A 23012-nucleotide genomic window follows, 5' to 3' on the forward strand; every position below is an offset into this window, starting at 1 on the left:
ATTCCTATTTATTCTGAAAATAAAGTGAGAAATTTTGGAGTTTATTTTCCTTTCCTAGCTGACCTTGCAGTTTTCAACAATAGAAAAGACTCAAATGTGTTATTATGGTCTTTCTGGTATTCCTATAAATAAGAATTTTCTGAGGAATCAAATTCATCTTTTTCACACTAATTTACGTGCAATTCATGAAATTAAACTAGCAATGGAAGTTTTCAAAGCAACATTTTAAATCAAGTATCTGAAACAATAATGTTATGTATACGTGTTTCAAAAGATTTTAGTCTGTGGACTCCTCCAGCACATCCTACCACAATTCCCAGACTCCAGGTAGCACCTCTTCTCTCTTAATGAGCACATGCCAGCAAGCTGCTCATCTTCACCTGACTTCTCAAAGAGCAACTCCATCTTTAGAGCTCCAAGCTACCACAAGGTACAGAGCTAAGAACATCTTCCTGCACGCCAGCCCAGTGCATTGCATATAGGAGAACGGTGGGCTTTGATACAGGTTTCCTATCACAGATTGGACGAGGCTATCAAAAGATATCAGAGAACTAAATCAAAATCCGAGGCAGCTAATTCTGACATTTCCTAGTATCTGAGACTTCACACTTTGAAACCTTTATACGTTAAAATATTTTTTTTGCGGATACCTAGAGTATGAATTGTTTAAGAGTCTAAAACTAGCTTGAAAAAATAACTATTTTCTTTAAGTTGCATGGTTTTGAGCAGACTTTCTTATTACTATGTGATTTATGTTAATATATCACTTCAATTCATATAAAGCATCTACCAAATTAGGACTTTAAAGAAATCCTCTTTTTCTGTTCTCAATCTTTACTAGAAGCATTTTTCTGGACTTTTTTGGTGAAGACAATGTATAAACCAACATCTGCATAAGAAGCAGTCAACAGTAGTTACTAAACTTGGACTTCTATCACCTTTGCTCAATCCAACATGCAATTTTACACTGTTACAATATACACACCGAATACAAGTAATACACAAGCGTATTCATTCTATATTTTGGTTAAAAAACAAATAAAAAAACCCTTACTCATAGTTTTTCACAAGTTGATAAAGACAGAGAAGAATTCCAAGCCAACAAGCACTGTTGTCAGATTGAAGATAAAAACCAATTTTCTCTACAACCGCAGTCCAACGACTAGGGTAATCATGCTTGATAATATGGTGAATGCAAGTTGTAAGTTGTACTCTGCAAAACAAACGCACAATGGTTAAATTAACTCCTACTATTAACTTTTTTTTTTTTGGGGGGGGGGGGGGTTAAACAGCTAATTTTGCCTGAATTCAGACTTAACCTCGTTTTCAGAACAAAACTTGAAATATCCCCCCACTTTGGCTTCTGCACTTTGTGTAGTGTTCTCCATTTGAGGAATTTCATAAAAGGAAGTGACAGAGTCACATTTTTCTTTTAAATGATTTTGTATATTTCTATATGCTGCACAAACTGAAAACTGAATTTCTGTCTACATTATTTCTACGCTTAAGATACAACAGTATATGACAGTAACACTTTAAATGTAGGTGATCTTAGTTACAAAAAGGTCAGAAACAGGTTAAAACTGTATACCTAATCAGCTCAGGAGAATGAATAATGGCTTCTACAATATTTTCACGAATACAGTGCCTATCTTCTTCTGGGATGGAGTAAGGTGGAATCTCTCCTGGTGTAGTTTCCCGATCAGGCCAATACTGGGTTATCATATTTTTCAAGTAGATAACTCCTGTCAGATAAAAGCAACAAATCAATCAATAGCCATTCAAAGTACAAAACACTCATCCTGCAGACAAACCTATTTTAAAATCAAACATATTGAAACAAGCAACTGTACCGACCATTTCTAACACTGAGAATCAAGATACATAAAACATGCAAATTATTAACCTACTGATTTACTGTATTATTATTTCTTATCCATTTATTGTGATGTCTACATTTTTAGTTCTGTAAAGAATGTGTTTCAGTATGAAAATATTACTACTATTTTCACTAGTACTGGAAATATTCAGTATGAAATATTATTTTGCTTTCATCTGTGCTACAGATAAAAGCTTGTGGAGCTTTTAGCAATACATCTCAGTAAAACTGTTTATAATTATTTTCTCACCATTTTCATTGAAACAAAAAGAATGAATATCCAAAATACTCCTTTTATTCTGTAAGTAAAATAATGTAATTATATTTGGGATATAGAAGAGAGCATTAGAGAAACAGAGCTGCTCTATACAAAGATTATAGGCCACAGCTCTTAGGAGCAATCAGTTTGCTGGCATAAATGCCTGCTTTTGCCATTTGTCAACCAAGTCCAAACTGCTTATGTGGCAGAATATAGATTACAACACTTGAAAAGAAAAAGACTTACAAAATGCAAAAGGAAAACTCAAATTACAAACAAACTTGCAGCAAAGCTGCTATTAAATCTAATTCTATATACAAATTCATAAACTGAATTCTCTTCCCAAATTTCGCATGCTGTTATTCTATCACTGTAAAGATTCAGAGACCATGCCGTGCACTTCCGTTCATGTGGAAATAATGCAGAAATTAACCTTTTCAGCAATTAACATGTTCAAACTAGCCTGCCTATGTACATCTGCCTATAAACAAAAATTCTTGTCAAGACTGTTTCTTTTGCTCTTTTTCCATTTTCTGCAACTAGGAACCATCCTCCTTCCTCAAAATGAACTGTATTACAGAAGAATACATATGACAATCCAAGTCACAGAAATATAGATTTGGAGGTTAATTAGTTCTAACTTAAAACTAAAGGTAAAAAGATCAAAAGAATCAGAAACCTCAAATACAAGAATAGCCAAACTTTTTTGAATGTGAGTCATTCTAAATTTCAGACTAAAACATAGCCACAATCATTCACTGCAGTGCAAAAGATAAGAAACACTCAGTAGATATATGCCATGACAACATTTAACTGATGCAGGCTTCAGTTTGTCCTCAGTGGAATACATCATCCCACTAACTACTTTGCAAAACGTGCACTGTTTGTAAACTATGAGTTATAGGAGCTGGTTTAACTCTCTACAGACTGCTTCATCTTTTAACTGGCTTACAGTAAGAGTGAATTTTCAGAGCTTTTTCTCAAATTTCCTCCTTTCTTCTTTTTGCATTTTAAATATGTTAAGTGTGGATCCTTTTGACACTTCTAAAAGCTATATGAAAGTAATAAGACAAAAATGCAAGCTAGGCTCGTGTTATAATATATAGAATATAATAAAATAGTTTACTAGCTGAAAGATCCAAATAGGTGACCAAGATCACATTACTTGAATTGTAAGAAACCATTAGAAATCTCTCAACTAATTCTAATAGCTTTAAGGTGATTGGTAGGAATTGCCAACATTCAATATCCAATTTTGCTAATAGCTCACGTGCAAATCAACAAGGTTCCACATGACAGAATTTTTCTCTTCTATTTCTAATATTTGAAATTACTGAAGTTGCTACTGCAAAGTTAAATTATCTCCATGGACCATGGGCACTCTCATCATAAACTATTCTGCTTTCCCAAAGACCATTATTCAGTACAGATAAAGGGAAGCAATCACTAACAAGTTAGTTACACTTTTCTTTATATCTCCCTCATTCAACATACAGTGTCAGATCTAGTTTATGACGAAGATGACTAATTCTGACAACTCCTAACTTTCAGTGCTAGGAATTACAATCATAGGTATTCTTTAAATTGTATCTACATATGTACTTGTGTGCAGGCACAATTAAAGCAGATACAATGAAAAAAGGTTTTAAAACTTGCCTGCCTGTCTCACTGGTAAATCCAGTTGCTCGGACATAGTGATCTGAAGCAGAGTTGAAACAAAGTTCACTGACTTATGAGCCTGTAGAGCAAAACAACATCAAAAAAATCGAAACATTATTTAGTCATAGTTTGTCAAGTTTTAATTTTAAAATGGTCCTGTAAGTTTTGCAGAATTTTTATAATGATGTAGCGCAATCAATACCAGCAATTCAAATGATGTTACAGTTGTTCAGTAACAAAACCAAGTATGCCAAAATTTTGCACTCAATGTATTCTGAAGACAGCACAGTGGTGGAAAATCCTGCTATTTAAGATGTTAAAGGTGAAGAATTCACTAAACAGGCTTCAGTATTCAGCCTTTTACAGTCACTGAACAAGTTCTTCCTTCAGAACAAATTATTGAAAGAAAAGCATGTAAATAGCCAGAAAACCCAAGTGTAGCAATTTTACACTGTGACCTTAATCATCATGCGAATTCATTATATAATAATCTAAGCAACAGATGGCAACTATGTTTAAAAACTGAGCTCAGCCTTACCCAAGCATATCCAACTCATAGTTCATCTCTGATGAAAATAGCTTCAAGTGACCATCAACATATAACTGAAATAAGTTAGTTACTATACAATGGCAAACTAAACCTATGAAGGGACATCATAGTGACAAGTTTGCAGCAATTTCCAAGAGTTCACTTCCAAAAAGCATAATACGATTTTTCTTATAATAATGAGAAATGTCACTGGCATACTAAATATTCTATTGTATTTTCAATACTAGGAAGCTAACATTATTACAGCATCCTTTACTCTCTTTTCATAAGCACCAAAAACTCAAAAGATTAAACGAATTTTCCTGGAATAAGTGAATTTTAATCCTTAAAATAATTCTCTAACTTTTTATATTTAGAAAGCAACGTTACCTTCCTCAATGTTAAGAGGCAATGGACACAAGCTGCTGCATGGAAAAATCAGATTTTACCAAAAAAAAAAAAAATCTTCTCAATAAGGCTGGTCAAGCACTGGAACAGGCTGCCCAGAGAGGCTTTGAGATATATCCCTCCTCTGAGACATTCAAAACCCATCTGGATAAGGTTCTTAATCAGCCTGATCCAGCTTCAAAGTTTTCCTTGCTCCAGGGCAGTGGACCAGATGATCTCCAGAGGTCCCTTCTAACTTACATTATTCCAGGATTCTTTGATTCAAATTGCCACTTCACTAATTTGTCAATACAGTTTCACATGTTCTTTGCAGCACTTGTATCAAAGATTATTTCATAGGTCTAGACTTCTTAATCCACACATTCCTATGAAAATCTCTCTCGCCTACTTACTGCTTCCTACATAAACCAAAGGAATTAGTAGTTCGAAAACCATTAAAACAACACTGTCCATTTTTTTAAAAAATAAAAGAATGTCTCAGTTACTGCAGCAGGGCAAATTAACATCATAAGGAGAAACAGACAATCAGAAATTATCATTTCCTTCTTTTAGGAAGACTAAGAACTCTTGTCTGTATCAAACAATGTCAAATCTCTCCTAAGCACGAGAAGGGCCAGTGAGCTCCTAAAGCACCAGATGTTTCTCTCCAACCTCAGCTTCAAACAAGAAGGATCTCCTGAACCTTATAATGTAAACGTATGTAAAAGGGATAACATGGGACTTGAAATTCCTTCACATATTTGTACTGAATTTTGTTTAATATAGACTGTCTTCTAATCAACCTCCTCTCATTCAGGACTGATTTTAAATGAGGAACAAACTTCACTTTTAAAAATCTGTGAGATGCCAAAATGGTGTTTTGCATATTCATTACATGCACTCAAAATTTACAGGCTACAGGAAATGTACAAAAGCTACACTAGCATCTGGTGCAACTGAAATGTTTATTTGTAGAGCACACCTTGATGAATTGGGAGTAACTGATACTGCAATACGAGCATGCATCTTTCTGATCTATGTCTTTCCGATAACCCCTATGTTCTGAGAAGCAAATATATTTTCAAATGAAAGTAAGTGTCAAGGAAATGGTAGAATAAATAAATTTTGAATAAAATTACTTGTATGAATTTCTGTCACAACTCTAGTGCTGTTCAGTTCCCTAATTAAGTAGCATTAGGGCATATTTCTTTTACAGCACATACCAAACGACAGTAGACACTAATTAAGCATGGTACTCATTTAATGTGCCTAACATTAATGTCAATGGAAGCACTTCTGCACTTAAATGAACTTTCTGAAGCAAGATTTCAGTTTCAGTAACCTTTAACTCACCTATGAGTAAGGTCATACTACAATCTACATAAAAAGGACTTAAAACTGCAAACGATGTCTTCCACAATGAAGGCGATAAATCTGACTAGCTACTTTCTTAATATTGAAAATTACTTGCAATGTACTTCATGTTTGGAAATTAAAAGGGTTATACTGTTATTTAATCCCAGGATTTTGAAAATGAAGGATTCTTCCCCCCCCCTTTTTTTTGTGATAAATGACAATTATCCTTAAAATTAAAGCTGTCGTAATAGGACCATTTCAATGAAAATTATGGGAATACTTAAGAACTATCAAGAAATGAAAGGGAAAACAGACACAAACTGAACACACACAAAAAAGAAGTGCTTTAAAAGCAAAAAGCAACTAAAAATTAGCAAGTAATGTGGAAAGAAATTGCCACGTACTGAAGTTTAATACTATCAATACCAAAGAATAATCCTTCCCCTTATGAAAAAAATCAGGACCGAGACTACAATTGCAGCAAGCTGCAAAAGCTTCCTAAACTTTTGATTATATTAGTGCATGGAATTAATACATTTTAACTGGATTCTATGAGCTATAATGAATTTAAAAGGATAGCATCACAACATTTATACCACCATCTTGCTTTTCTAAAATCAAGATAGTCATACCTCTGTTAACATCTTGAGCACCAGCCACCAAACTTACCAGGAAGTTGAGACACCCTATCACTTTTAAAGTCACTCCAAGTCAAGATTCAGAGTAGATGCAATTTTAATCCAAGATGGCATATAAGATCATGGGTACTTTTCAAACATGACTCCTCTTAATCCATTCAGTTCGTAACTAAATTCAGACAGCTACATATGACTTCTATGCCTTCTTTATGAAATATAAAGATTCCCAAACTCTTCACAACAACACTTCCCATACACTGAATGGAACATAGATTTCTGAAAAAATGAAATTTGGAGAGGAATAAGGACCCCTACTACAATATATGAAGGCACATATGTACTGAAAGGTCGAATTAAACCTCAGACCCTCCAAAAACTGGTCACTTGCTCCCTCTCTTCGAAAAATCAAACTGAAAGTTACCAGGTCAGCCAGTGTTTTCCCAGTGCTCAGGTACAATTCAACTATAAGATGAGAATCACCACATATATGCAGAGTTCATAACTATGGCATAAAAGTCACTGAATATACATCCACTTCAGCTATTTTAATCTTTAGAATTTTAACTCTCCAAAGATGGCTGCCTTTCAGGACATCACGTTCCTGTTCACTGGCACCATTGCTTAAAAAAGTTCTATTTTAGGTACTTGTTCCACACAAATGTTGGTGGCTTTTGTTAAGAGCACTGGGATCAACTAGGATATATGATTAAAAACAAGATGAGCTGCAAATGAAGATGCATTAAATGACGATCAGGCAACTATCTGCATGTAAAGGACTCTGTTGGTATGCAGGTGCTCTAATCTTCAGAAGAATCAGACACGCTGATGCCACATAAGTGAAAGCCATTGGCAAGTACCATCACTCTATACAGAATTTCCATGGCTCCAGCAAGCAAGAATTAAAACCAGGACTTCACAACAGTTTCTACTGTATAACCTAAAAGGCATAGAGAATAGAAACAATTTCTATGGCTTTAAAGTTTTGGCATCAGGAAAACTTTGTCTCTTATTCTCATTTTACTTGCTAACAGATAGCCTTTACATACATACATACAAAAATAGAGAACCACAGCGATGGCTGACCATGGTAGATTTTTTTTTCAAAGTCTGACACGTAATTCAACATTTAATGAAACACTGATCTAACGTCTTTCCCCCCTCACAAATGTTCCAACATGCCATGTCACTGGTATGACTTTCTGTTGTCTAAGAGCCAAAGAATTCAGGGACTTTTCCCAAGTGCAATCTTTGCTATGCAGCCTTACTAGCTGAGGAATGTATTCTATCAGACCACAAACACTGCACGACTGGCTGTTAACATCAATCAGTTTTCTAGAACATACAATCTTCGTGCATACTTCATTGCACTTTTTCCTAGCAGAGATGGTTCATTAGGTATGTGCTAAAATACAATTTTTTAATGACACAATCATCATGCCAGCTATATAATCTGAAATTTGAAGGAAATATTAAAAAGACCAAAGTATGGCATATATAAACACAAACAGTTAATTATGACACACAAAAGCACCTTTCCCACTAATGATAGCCACTGAAGTCAGTTACATTCATCTTTCATACCAGAATTATTAATATTTTACACAAAGCCTTCATGCTGCTAAATGATAAAAACAAGCAGCTTCATCTCAGGTGAAAAGACCTTGATGTGTTCTTGTATGTTAAGGATCTAACGTACTCTAATGGACACTCTCATAGGTATCTCTTCACCTGCTACTAAAAAAATAAATCAGAGAGTATTTACTATAAGTAACTATAGTACCAACCCAAACCCAAACTTGAATCCTAGGTTATTTATACAACTATTTCAAAGTATCACACGTTTAAATAGGGATTTCTTTCTTTCTTTTTTTTTTTTTTTTAAGACATGAAAAATACTGATTCAGTACATCTCCTCCATCTCAATTTTGAAAAGTCTACGTGGAATATTTTATCTACCCCAGAACAGTATGAGGTGATCACAACTACTACGCTGAGATAAAACGGTTTTGTTTTCTCACAGAAAGCTAAGGTCATGCTGAATCAGCAAACTGTGCTTTCAGTTCTGTTTTAAGAACTCAGCAGGTGTGGAAGTCATTCTGACCTCAGGTTTTTGCAAGCCAGTTCTACCACTTCCTATGCAGTTACACATTACATGTAAAATCAAGTTTAAAGTCTACAAAACTACATACGTGCATCAGATCTTGCAAATATATCTGATGTTCATTTCATCAAAATACTGTCTGCAAGTTCTGAAACCTATCAGTTCTTTCATTCACAGAGGAAAAGGAATGTGCTCTTAGCAAAAGCTAGCTAAGCACACACAGTAACTATTTGCTAAGTCATGAGAAAGTGACAAGTTGCCCTGTCTCTGCCAGGATTTTTACCTCATGCTGGCTAACATGAGTCAAGAATATAACTTCTTCCAAATGAAGACAAAGCTCCTTTGGTTGCTTACTGCCCCCAGGGGGATTTCTGGTGTTGGACCAGCCTTGAAACACACAATTTTCAAACCATTTTTCCCACCGCATCATTCATCTAACATATACCAAAGCATATAAACAGAAAATAAAGGAAGTAAAAATAAGGGAAGTGAAAACAGTCAAGCATTTTTACTAAAATATCATGCTACCATCTTAAAGAAAAAAAAAATGTATGATCTGAAAATCAGACAAAGCCTGGATACTCATGCTCTATTCCTGGTTTTATATACACTATAGCTATAGTCATACCTGAAAAACATGTTAGATCTCTCATGTAAAATAAATGCAGGTAACACTACAAATACCTACCCAGGATCCAAAAAAATAGTATTTGGTCAATATCTGGAGAGTCTTGGATGAAGAAAATGATGAAAGGAGCTTCTTCTCCTTTCATAACCTTTCACTCCAAAGCTCCCAATAGCTGGAGTCCAATCACTTCATTTAATCATTCCACCATTCTGGTATTTATAAAGTAGGATATGAAAGACACTAAATTAGACCCTACAGTATTTTGCTAAACTGGTGGCATGCTATGGTGACCAGTCAACAAGCTCAAGTATTTTTCTTTCCCATTGTTCACATTTTAGAACATGAAAAACGCAAAACAAACTCTGAAAGGCACTTTTTCAGTAGAGCAACAGGATAACAGCTTCTTAAACAAACTGCTAAACGTTGACTAAAAAAGATAAGAGTTATGGGGGCCTACTTAAAAAAAAAAAGCAAAAAACAAAAAAATCATCAGGCACAAAATTCAGGTTGCTATTCTAAAAGGATGCCTTAGTATCTCATATGCACAGAGGTTAATCTCAGATACTCACAAAATTTACATTAATAGCTAAACTATATATTGTATATATGTACAAAGTAATTAAAATATATTATCAATAATTCTCTGGAATTACAATGTAGAAACATTCAAGGACAGTACTGCCTATCAACTACACCTTTATAAATATGTTGATATTAAAAGATGAAAGAACACTATTATTTTCAGAGTATATTTCCATAGTTGCATAGTTAAAAAAATATATTTTCATCATCATTTCTGGGAAACACTTTATACACATTGTAAAAAGACTGTTTCAAAAAGCAATAAAGACTTCTTGCTGCTTTCCAGTCACTTACTTGAAGAGTTTTGTTCTAAGTCCCTTGAAAACATAGCTTTCCTCTGTAATACAAAGATACAGACAGACAAACATCCAGCTCCTAAGGGTATACCATCAGCTGGCAATTAGATGAGAAGCTGTAGAACACAAAGGCTAGTAGCATCATTCCCTGTAACTTATTTTTCTTGTGAGGAAAGTAAAGCCAAAGAAATTCAGAACCTTGATGGCTACATTTTTTTTTAGCACCTCTCAACTCTGAAAGTTCTCACAGCATCTTACATTCAGCCAATAGAACTTGATAAAATTTAGTGAAAAAGATAAAGAATAGAACAGTGCATGACTTAGCCAACTTAACCCAACAGGGCCTGGATGAATCAAAAAACATACACTCCAGTCCCTTTCTCCAGTCTTTGAAAACTTTGTTGGTTGACAGGATACGATGAAGGCAGGAGTAGGCATTTAACTCTTCTTATTAAGAATATCAAATATTGACTGAAACTCATTCTCTCTTTTCTGATAAAGTAAAACGACCATTCTACTGAGAACTAGTTTCATCAGGCCATCAGACGCACTTCAGCCAAATTAAAAGAAAAGGTCAACCAGGAACAACCACTAGACTTAAATTACAAAAATGCTTGTGTCCCTGCTCATCTGCAAGAAGATTGTTCACTGCTATATGATTTCATCTTGACAGATGAAATTATTTACCTGAAGTAAGGTATTAACTGAAAAAACAGCCGCTCTAATAGGTAACAAATTTAGACCAGTATTCTGCAAGCAAATGCACGACTAATTGCAGTAAGACTATCCAAAAACAAGACCACATGTGGATAAAACTACACATGTGTACAAGTGCTTACAGATTTAGGGTTTAACAGAATTATTTTCACCAAAAAAAGCTCTGTGATCAGTGAGACTACACTTTAAATTATAAAGAATTTAAATTATAAAGAATTTTTGCACACTAATTCACTAATGGTTGGTGTTTCTAAGGAGGCTCAGACATTCGGACTTATATACCAATTTACTACTTTTGTGGTACACGATAAATAGACCATCATGTTTTGATCCAAAAGTGTGGAAAAAAGTCAGTTGATGGCAAGCACGATCCTTGGCTGAAGAACCCCAATGGCAGAGTAATTTCCCAAACGTTCAGCAACTCAAAACCTGCAGAAAATTGCTAAATAGATTTGAAGCAAGTTACTATGTAGAGGTATGGAACATGCATGGAACACACAAACGCACAAAAGCATTCTGGAGACAACTTAAGTTTTTATATACATATTATTTGTCTTCATAGGCAATTATATTACTTTTGGTTTAAATAAGAAACACTAAAATGCTTTGTACACAAATATACAGAAAACACAGTCAATTATTTCATGCAAACCTAACTTAGGTCACTGAATAGTTTTACAGCTATGGATTTCACATGTACCTAATGTATATTTGCCGTTCACTTATTAAATGACTTGCAGGAAATCAGCTTAAATACTTTTTCCTATGATATAAGTAGGACGTTCATTTTTTAAAAGTTTCGCTACTGCCAGCAGATCATTTGGCCCACTTTTACCTGAACTTACTGAACATCTGCTTCATCAGAAGTATTCTGTTAGGCCTGAAGTCTGCTTAAGAGCAACAAAAAAAAGGCATTTATGGAAAAGCCCAACCAAAGGTAACATAAGAGCTGCCATACAGGCTGAGCCTTGATCTCATCCATCAAGCTCCTGTCTTCTCCAAGTCAAACATTAGAACTCCTCTTTTCCAAAAGGCTGAAGAGTCTGACAGCTGCATCTTGTCAATAAAAAAAAGTTTTTGTCTACCAGGTGGAACGAAACAAAACAGAAATATAACATTCTTCCAAAATTCAAACTGTGGAATTAGGACCTGCGAGTTTTGTTACACCCCAAGTCAGTACACGAACACAGTCTTATCCAGAAGACAGACATCTGGGTCAGGCACCCTGCCGTCGCAAGCCTGGCGGCACATGTTGATGCTACGCTGAGGAAGCAGCTGTACCTCGGCAGCACTGCTGCACCCGCAGTCCCAAGGAAGCGCCCGGTAACGCCGAGCTACGCGACGCCTTCCTCAGCCCAGCTTACATCGCTCGGATGTAAAAGCCACCGCTACCGAAAAGCCTGCGAGGCTACTGCTGAGCACTTGCTGCCTTCCAGGCTCAGAGGAAGGTGCCTGTGGCAGTGCCAGGCAGGGCCAGAGGGCTGCGTTCAAAGCGCGGCCTCGCAGCCACACGGCCTCTCCACCGACTGCTGGGGCGGCACCGCTGTGCACACGCGGCCCCGTCCCGGCCGCGCCGCAGGCGACGGAGCGAGCGCCCGGCTGCTCTCCCCGGGCCCGGGCCCCGGCCGCTCCTGCCCCGCGGGGCCACCACAGCCCCGCGCGGCGCCCGCCCGCTGCCATGTGCCGGGGACAATGCGCGCCGCGCCGGGCCGCCGCGCCAGGCCGGGCCCGCCCGCCCCCGCGCCGCCGCCGGGCCCCGGCGCCCCGCGGCCCGGCCCGGCCCTCGCGGCCTCCCCCTGGCCGCCGCCGCCCGCAGGGCCCTGGCGGGCCGCGCCGGCCTGCCCCGCGCCGGCCTGCCCCGCGCCGCGGCCCCGCCGCCCGCCCGCCCTCACCTCGTTGAGCTGCCGCTCGGCGGCTTCCCGCAGCGCCGGGTCCATGGTGCCCCGCAGGGCCTCGATGATGGCGCTGGGGTCCATGGCGGCGGCGGGGGGCGGCGGGGCGGAGGGCAGGGGCCGGGGCCGGGGCCGCGCCGCGCCGTGCGCACATGGACCCGCCGCCTCGCAGCGGCCGCCGGCGCGAAAGGAAGGGGAGCGCCAAAGGCCCGGATAGAGCTGCCCCCCGCCGCCGCCCGGGAGCGGCGCCCCTTCCGCCGCGCGCCCCGCCCCTTCCGCCGCCCCGCCCCGCCCCGCCCCGCGGGAGAGGCGGCCCGCGCGCCCAACGGCCGCCGCCGCGCGCCCAACGGCCGCGCGCCCGGCAAACCGGGGCGGCGGGCGGCCGCGGGCCTTGTAGGGGGCCGCGCCGCCGCGCCGCCCCGCCCCGCCCGGCCCCGCGCCGCCCCGGGGCCGAGCTGGGCGGAGGAGGGGCCCGCGCGCCGGGCTCGTGGGCGGCTTGGCGGGTGAGGGTCCGGCAGCGGCGGCTGGAGCGAGGGAAGGACGCGCAGGCTCGGCGTCTAGCGGCTCGGTCGGGTTAAGATTAAGCAAAGCCGGTTGTTCCGCCGAGATTGGCCCTGGTGTCGCGTGTGCTCTGCGCGCAGCCCGTTTCTGGCGTGGCTTGGGTGAGTTGTGAGGAAAAAGGGACGCGCGGAGGCACAGGTCTCCTTCAAAGGTATGTGCACAGGATGCAAGCGGTTCTTAAGCATCTGGGAAAATCTGGCGTTTTGTTCTGCTAGTTTCAACAAAAATACAGGAAAAAAAAACCTGTTCAGATCACGAAGATATTACGCGAAAAATCAATAGAAACAGAGCCATGATTTCCAGGGGGGTGGAATTGGTCAGAAAATGAGAAATGGACTACTTAAATTGTTCCTCTGGGTCACTTCTGCAGCCTTTATACTGCAAGCATTTGGGCACTGAACCAATTATACTTACATGACAAGTCAATGTTCAGTAAATAAAAATCTGTAAATAAGTTATATGCATAGTTATTTGTAAAATTGGTATAATAGAAAGTCATTAATGTGTTACTTGGAGGATATACTTCAGCAATATACTTGAAAATTTTATTGTTGTGAGAGGAGTTTATTGAACAGTTAGAATCAAGAAAAGAAAGAACTTCACTAGAAGCTCATCCTCAAACAGCTCTAAACTGAAGGCACACTGGTTTATGAGAAACTGTATACAAAATGGAGAAGCAGAAATGCAGATACAGATAAGAATCAATATACATTAGAAGTGATACAATTTAAAAAATTAATAAAGGACACTATCGCTGTACTAGTTAAGTTAAACAGCTTCAGGAAATGCAGCAGTAAAACTTGATTGCCTCTGTCATCCCAACATGCTAGTGCTCTTCCAAACATTTCCCATACATGGAGCTAGTGTGGGCCAGGGGCCATTCCCAGCAAATACTCTGGATGTAGTCAGCCTGCTTTTGCAAGCCATCCTCTCTCAGTTGGCTGCAGTCCCAGAGAATGGCCTAAAGCTGGGCAACTGGTATCATCTCAGCCAGCATAATTTGCATTAGTTGGGTTTATCTAGGCTGTGCTTTGTATGTGAAACAGCTTAAGGAGTTTCTGTCATATATAACTTTACCTTGTTGCTGGACTGAAAACTGGATTTCACAGTTTCTCTTATTACTAGTTTTATACATATAATGCTAAAAAATTCTGCAGTTTATACTACATAGATTTTTTTTATTGCAAGTATGAAAATAAATGCCTGATTTCTGAAACTAAACAGTGAATGAATGTCTGGCTTTTGAAATAAGCTCAGAAAAAAACATACATGACAATTAAATTTAGCAGACCCAAGTGATCGTTTAGCATCATTTCAGGACATAATGTCATACTCTTCTGTAAGCTGTGCAGATCTACAATCATGCTCCAATTCTGGATGTTGCCAAAAAGTTAAATAAAGGTGAAATATTGTAGATTCAATATCAACACAAATTCTACAACAGCATTTTTTTCATGACTTAGTGTCACAGCACTGATAACAAGATCAAATCTTTTTAGTGCTTGTTCTATGAAAAGAGCAAAGCAATAATGCCTCTATCTGGGGAGAACTTGCCTAGACTCTAAGCTTATCAACGACTTACGAAACCAAATACATCTTCTTTCTGAAAAAAAAAATATTTCAAAGCACAAAGGGCTCATGATGCACTGGTTATGTGTAATTCTTTGTCAGATATACAGATGGGAGATGCTGCAAAGGCAAGATTCACAACAGGGTGCTAACCGTTGTTAGTGCAGATGCTGTCATTGTAAAAGCCTGTCCCCAAAGCCATTGCCATTTCTACTCAGAAGTGAAGGGGACAAAAGATAATTATGTAGAAAATCTGAGTATTCCTAAGTAGAAGATACTGTATGTCAGGAATGTTTGCATTCACAAGAATGTTTGCATTTGCATCTTGGTTAGTCCAGAAGTAATTATAGTGACTAACCTTACAGTAGGATTAAATACATAAATGGTTCACAGAAATTAATAAATAAAAGATTCAGTCAGGATGGACATTTTGTGTGGACTGGGCACCAGCTCTAGAAGAAACATCCCAGAGGATAACAGGGAATTTATCACAAATCCAAACAATTTTTTTGATCGATTGTGTTTGGCATGGGTTGCTTATTGTTAAAGAGGGAGATGAAATAGCATCAAAGAAAACACACATCCTAGCAGTTAGAGTAGAGCAGCCTAACAGATGACAACCAACATCAAAGTAAAGGGAATTAGTGAGCTGCGGCATCCTAAACACACAAATTTTATCAAGATTGTACATGCTTCTGTCAGATGCTTTCTTTGTATCGTATTAGTACAACAAGAGAGAGACTTAAACTTAGTTATCAGGGCAGAGCAACTGGTGAATACTTAAGCTAAAACAGCTTATGCAGTCACAGAAAGGGAAAAAGATCTCCTACCAAAGCATAAATAAATATCTTGCGAGATGCAACACATCATTTGATATATAAGCATTAATTTGAAAAACAAATTTCAAATCCTAGGATTGAACAATGGAAAAATTGTCCCTTAGGCTGTCAGGCCTCATCAAATGCTTAGTTTCAGAATGGAAAAAAATATAAACATGCTACAGAGATTAGCCTGCCTGATGATAATCTCTGTTATGTGTCAATACCTGTAGATGACTAAAAAGTGCTATAATAGAATTGAACTTCTCAAATTATTTTGTAGAAGATGGACATGTTATGGTACAGGCCTCAAACATCATGTACAAATTACTCCTGAAAGTACATGTATTCTCATACATTGTATTGAGTTTAGCACTCATGTCTTTTTCTTAGAAAATAGGAACAGTAACAAAGTCAACATTCATCAGCTTTAATAAAGTGGCGTGTTTCCTTGCAGTTAATCATAAAGCATTGGCTTCTATGTCTTTCTAGGGTACAACTCTGTTTACACTAAATGAAAAGCTACAAACCAGAAAGTGTATAAAGGGAGCACAGCTCCCAAAGATCTTGAGCATGCAAAAGTTTGGGTGCTTTCACAAGATCTCTCTGAAAAATTTTAGAGAAATTTACATGCCCTCTCCATATTCCAAAAAATGTGGTAGCTGATAAATGCTGTTATCAGCTGTTCTCTGCTGAAAGGGGTGATTTAACATCAGCCAAATAGACTCTGGCTATACAAACACAGCATACTTCTTTATGAACAGCATGCAAAATATCAAGCCGAAATTTGGAGAAAATCTCTGCAATGTGGACATACTTACTAGATCCTACAAATCCAAAGGCAGTTTTACCTGAAGTGAATGGCAGAATCACAAGTGCCCAAACCTATCTTGGAGCTACTTCTGCTAAATCAAAGATGATAATAAAAAGGAAGATGGTGTGCACGGAAATAGTGTGCCATTGTGCAGTTTGCAAAGAGAATAACTATTTATCCTCACATTAGTCATAGAAAAAAAGAAAAAGCTTAAATAGGATTCAGACATGGAATTGTAAAATGAAATCGATGTTAACACAATCTGATGCAAAACAATTATCATAAAATAAAAGTTTTTAACTATTTGGTGTGTTTTCATGTTTAGGTGATAAAATGGTGCAGAATAAATATGGACTTCCTTACATTAAAAGTATCATTGTAGGCTATAACCCTGAGCACAGATTTAATGGATTAAGAACTAGCTAAAACACACTTCTCTCTCTCTCAAAAAAAAAAAAAAAAAAAAAAAAAAAGTGGTAAGTTTAAAGGACCAGCTTCTGTTGGATTTCTACTGGTATCACTAGCAGAGTCTTTGCTATTTGATACTTCAAGCAGTTTTGAAATACGTATAAAATCATTGCAGAGGAATGTGAGGATGACACTAGATGAGCAAAATGGTCCATATGGATGTGGCAAGGTGGTAACCTGAACAACAAACAAAATGCACTTTTTAATATGGCAAATGCAAAGTTAGATATTTAAGAACAAAAAGTGCAGGCAGGTTCCTCTGGACTGAAAGGATGGCCAGTGGGCTTTCAAATTGACGTGAGGTCTCAGTATAATATTGTGGCGAAAGACCTAGTACAATCTTTGAGTTGCAAACAGAGGTCTGAAAAGTGGGAGTAGGGGAGTGATTTGTCCCTTCCTCTGATGCTGGAGAGACAGATGCTGCATTACCAGAGCATAGCTCTAGCATGTACATTTTTTAAGCATTTACAATCGCGGTTGCATAAAGTAACCGCGCACAAAAATTATCCAAGATGAAGAAAAAAACTTTAGAGACACATTTAACATAAAGATTGAGTGATCAATCTTTATATCATTAATATTATGATTAAGTAAGGCAGAGATTTATTGGGCAATTTGAGAGAGGATCTTTCTTAATGTCCCTGCTCAGATGATAGCAGATGATGATGCCATAGTCTATCCACTGAGCAGTTGTACAGCTCCTTTCAATCCTGCCTAGTTAGTTTGGAGTTGACTTTACCCTCAGCTTAAGTTTTGCTCAAGTTTCATTTAGAATAAATACTAAGAAGGCACTAAGTTCCTTCATGTAGCCATGAGCTGAATAGTTACTCTCTCTGTATTCCTCAAAAAACAGGACAAATCACACCCCCATCCAGATGGCAAGGCATGAGCAGATGCTAAACTTCATACTCCAACCAGTTTTCCAGGGGACAGAGATTGGAAACACAAGATTAGGTCATGAATTGATGGAACTGGAGTGTCAGCATATGTAGGTGGAACAGCAGAAGAGGAATTACTGATCAGAGTAATTCTCATGCAGCAGAGAAACTCTACTCACTGTAACAGAGCCAGTGATATTAAGTCCTTGAGTAAATGTCAAGAGATGGAGCTTTTATAGAGCTTTTAGGTCAAGGGCTTATCAAAAAAAAAAAAAAAAAAAAAAAAAAAAAAAACTTGAGCAGTGTTTTTTTTTAAAAAAATTAATGTCTGATTCTCCTGAGTTCAGGAAAACTGGACTTCACGAACATTTTTTAAATAAGCCTCTTTTCAAAAGTGCAAGACTCCATTGTCAATTCTTGTTTTTAACAGAGCTAATTCTAGGTAGCAAGCTGGGGAATAAAGAGTGACAGTCTCTTCCAAGAAGAAAGTGCTCGGTACCAAGCAGCTCTTTCCTGAAGAAAGATGTAAAAGGATCAGATATCTAACAGTCAAAAACAGAGAATCATTGAAACAAATTCCTAGTGGAAGTAACCAGATCTTTATCTCTTGATATGTTCTGATTGAGACCAGATGCCTTTCCAGAAGATACGTTTTGGTAAAAAACACAAGCTTTAGTCAAACAAACAAGATTAGAGTTTCAGTAGCAAATACCTGCATAAAACTTGAATTGTCAGTATATAAGATGTCAGACTAGATAGTGTGATCTTAATTGCATGAAGGTTTGGGTTTTTTGCTATTGACTTTCAAGTTGCATGTATCTATAAGTGAAAGCTCCGTTTCCACACTGTGGAAGTGTAGCTCACCCCACTAGAACCTGCTTCAGTCTCTCTGCAGCAGGCAGTGGAGCAAGGCTGTCTGTAGCCACAGCAGTTCATCTCCTCCTACCTCGTGTACTGTTTTCCAGCCTCTATAAATCATGCACTTATACTTTGAACTTCTTTTCATTGCCATGTGGAAGATCTGCTCTGCTACTCTCAGATCCAGCTCTAACCACCCCAGCCAAGATATGCAAAAAATGCACAGTAACCAAATCTATTCCCCTCCATGTGGAGAGGATGAAACAGCAGGTGGCAGTTTCTAATAGGCCTCAGTGGCACAAAGAAACAGAAAATGAAATGTCAGACTCTAGAAAATAGTGAATTCTATGCAAAAAGCATTGAATTACGTGGCCATTATGGAAAATGCGGAATAGTGGATCTGTGGCACCCAGCAATAAGCAGGAGATAAGACCAGCTACTTGTGAAAACCGGTAAGGTGGCTCTAGCAGTTTATGCTCTTTTCATGGTTTTAATTCATTTCTACAACCGTAAAAGTTAGAAGTGTGTGTATTGAAAGGAATGTATTGTATTGTTTTGAAAAGTCATACTGAAGCTCACAGAATTGCTGCAAGTGAATACATGTTCTCAGAATGACTGGTCACTATGCTCTTCAAAAATATTTCCACTTTATATACATTATAGGCATATTTTACTTTATTTTTGCAAGAAAACCATTATGCTCTTTCCTTTCCTTACCTCTCTTTAGTTAGGACCCCATTGGCATCCCCTTTTTTATGACTGCACCTAAAATGGACACCCACGGATCAAATGAAATGCAGACTTTAAATTTTGAGGAAGCAAATTTCTGGAAAACTTAAGTATAGAGGATGTGAATCCATTTTTTATTAGTGTTCAAGTGAAATCTGATTTTAAATTACAGGCTTTCTGTTGTAGTTTTTATGACTAGACATAGCAATAAACTGAAATTGTTTGGGAATAATTGTGATAATGCTCAGGCTGAAAAACATGCAAAAAATTTTGAATATTTGTAGGAGTGAAAAAATACATTTCAGCTATTAATATAGTAGTATTAGTAGTAATATGTAGTGAACTGAGCCTTAAAGCTCAGTTCATAACATAAGCTATATGTAAATTTAACAAAATATAATATTTCTGTCTATTTAATAAGACAGAAGAGTCAAGTTAGTCCAGTTTAGAATAATTTTAGTCTTTATAATCGTATTCTGCTTCCATTGAAATCGATTAAATGATTGTGATACGGTAGATCAGGACTAGGATTTTATTATATTAAAAATTCTCTTAGCACTTAAAAGAAGCTTTTCATTTGCAGAGGATTACGTACATAGGTTAATAATTTTAGTATGTTAGTAATGTAGCATTCATTTTGTTGAACAAATCTGGTCTGTACAGTTGTAAGCGGTTCCCGCAGGCCATACGGCTGCTTTTTCTACAAACTGGATCAGTTCCCCCAGTGTTTTGGGAAGCTTTGTCTCCTCTTAGGATCTTAAATTATCAATAGTTATTTAGACCATACAGAGTTTTCCACAAAAGGTAAGCAGCACTATCATAATCAGTAGCATGGGGATGTATACAAAAGGGGAAAGGAAAAAGATGACTACAGAGGCAGCAAAAACAGAAAAGATGGAAAGAAAGAAAATAGAGGTGGAAAAGTAGATGTATCAAGAGAATGTATAAGAAGTAAGGTAGAGGCAAAAGGGATGAAACTGAAAAAACAAAGTTGAAGAAATCAGTTATGACTATTATGCAACTTAAATGATCTCAAATGGCTGTGGAAACATTTACCTAAGCATAAGAAATTAATAACTACGATCATCTGCTACTGATGACCACTGCCTTATTTTCATGGATTCATCCATTTGGATTCATTATGTATTTATTCAAAAAAGATTTTTTTTTTTTGCATAGTATGATATGCTTTTTTCCTTCTCTAGCTTTTCAAATCGATCTTTCTTTCTATCCTTTCTAAAGTTTAGGAGATAATTTTATATACAACTAAGTCAACATAATGAGTATTGTGTCATTTTTAAATAAATACCTAAATTGACACTCTTCAAAGTTTCCTGTTTAACGAATTCAAGATGACAGTCCAATGCCAAGACAGATATGCTTAAAATCCATTTGAAGCTGAATTTTTCAGATTAAAATTTAGGCCAGGCAACTAGGTATGTTCTTTCTACTCCCTTCCTGATTTGATACATGTATATATAAACATGTATATACACTTGTTTTAGAAAGGTAAACTGAATGGAATGTACAGTTACCAGATAGATGAGTATTACTGAGGAACAGGTAAAAGGATATCGAAGCAGGTAGGCAGAAGAGAAGCCTTTCATTCAGCAAAACTGGAAATTCAGTTTTGTTGCTGTATGGAATATACAGTTGAAAGCAAAGGCCCCATGCAAACCTGATGAAGAATTTGAGCTACATGGCTAAATGCATTTCTTTGGGTCTGAACTGAAATAAAGGAGACTGACTATTACTTTGTGAATTCTCTGTCTGAGAGAAAAATTGCTATTAAAGCATAGTGAGTGCATCAAAGAAATAGATGGATACAGGCAGGGAGACACTTACAGCGGATTGGGAGAAGAACTAAGATAGAGCCTGTGAGCAAGAGCTGGAAGGTTGCTTCCAAGTTCTAAAAGAAATGTACTATCCTTTTCTATTTGATTCTAGCTACAATAAGTGAAGCTAGACTTCAGATATGTATTTTTTTTAAGTAAATAGAATTTCATAGAGGTATCTCCAGCTCTCCTAATACATCTTGATTTGGGCTTGCCAGGACTTTCTTATACTCCTGGCCTTTCCTGAGCAAAGTCCCTTGCTTGAGAACGTGAAGTGGGTTCTCATTTATATTTCTGCTGGGGTAACGATACAAAAGAAAGAATTACTACAGCTGAATCAAGCTGAAGTTTATTAAAATAATTGCATGAAATTGTATCACCAGTGAGGCAAGTAATTCCACATTAAAAAAATGCTGGTTCAGCAATAATAATGACATATCAGGATAATGATATAGCAGTTTTTTAGTTCTTATAAAACAGCTTATCAGTATTTCTGTGGATTCCTTTTATTTTCTCTCTATCTTGCTATTACATCATACTAATTAATGGCAAGTCTTATACAAGCATCTGACATTTCTTCAGTCATTGGTTTCAGTCTATTTTACTGTGGGAAGTGGGCCAAAAATCTGATCCTGTAGTCTGTTCATAGGCAAAAAGGAATTAGTACCATGCATAGTAGAAAAAGTGTGTGAATGTCCTTATCACAGACATTTGCAGATCTAGCTTTCTGTACTCAGCCAAGCTATTCAACAGGAAACTTGTCTAGGATTAGATGCATAATGTTGAAGATTAGAATGATCAGGTTTCCTGCGAAGGACTGCCTTAGGTAAAAACAATCTATACTTACCAGCCCATCCCCGTTTACTCTCTAATCCTGATTAACAACTGACTCTGTGATGCTTGTTACTACAACAGTGCTATCAGTCATATTATAGCCTTTTCAATTAATGTAATAATTTCCCATAGGAACATGTATAGCAATTCATTCCTCAGAATGTTGGCAGATTTTCTAAAATGTTTCAGTTAAACACATTCTGACACCTTTAATGTTGCCCTGAATTTTAATTATTTTCTGTTGCAGAATTCTGGATTAACGATGACCTGAATATATTTCTTAAAAAGTAACTACGTGTGAGGTTGCAAATAGCAAGGATGAAAGTTTTGTTCATTATGCATTGGTTATCAGCCCTTTTTTTATGATTGGTTAGTTCCTGGAAAAGCTTAGACCTTAAAGGCTACATCAGGAAAAGTACTATGCACTCTCACTGCAGATTTTTGTATCTCACAGGAAAAAGCAAAACAAAGGAAAATGTGACATGACATTCACATATATTCTGATTAAACCATACATTAGTGAAACACATTGGGATGGGAAAAAAAAAATCTACAAGCCTTTCCCCTCCAAATCTCAAATGCATTCAGGCAATTGAGCTGAAGGTTTCAGAGACTCCTTATATGGAAATATTAGCTTGGGAAATATTTAAACATTTTTAACTTTTCCACTGCAATTTTTGGTTTTCTGGAAAACATTGTATCTGTTTTTCTTATTCTTCCATTTT

General features: G+C 37.7%; 2 protein-coding genes across 3 annotated transcripts in view; one reads left to right on the forward strand and one right to left on the reverse strand.

Moving 5' to 3' along the window:
- Positions 1-13165, reverse strand: part of IPO7 (importin 7) — a 38335-nt gene extending 25170 nt beyond the window's left edge. Inside the window, exons 1-4 of the mRNA XM_062575887.1 lie at positions 12924-13165; positions 3795-3876; positions 1592-1745; positions 1055-1213 (exon numbers count right to left, since the gene is read on the reverse strand). Of these exons, the coding sequence (XP_062431871.1) occupies positions 1055-1213; positions 1592-1745; positions 3795-3876; positions 12924-13007 (479 nt within the window). The 5' untranslated portion in view covers positions 13008-13165. The remainder of the gene's footprint in view (positions 1-1054; positions 1214-1591; positions 1746-3794; positions 3877-12923) is intronic.
- Positions 13166-13418: 253 nt separating this feature from the next.
- Positions 13419-23012, forward strand: part of TMEM41B (transmembrane protein 41B) — a 31714-nt gene continuing 22120 nt past the window's right edge. Inside the window, exon 1 of one of the 2 annotated variants that reach the window (XM_062577741.1) lies at positions 13419-13635. The gene's annotated coding sequence lies outside the window, so the exon portion shown is untranslated. Of the gene's footprint in view, positions 13636-17212; positions 19342-23012 lie in introns of those variants that run through there. The other variant, XM_062577742.1, reaches the window with a different exon arrangement.

This window comes from Rhea pennata, chromosome 5, assembly GCF_028389875.1.
Source record: "Rhea pennata isolate bPtePen1 chromosome 5, bPtePen1.pri, whole genome shotgun sequence".
Classification (NCBI taxonomy): Eukaryota; Metazoa; Chordata; class Aves; order Rheiformes; family Rheidae; genus Rhea; species Rhea pennata.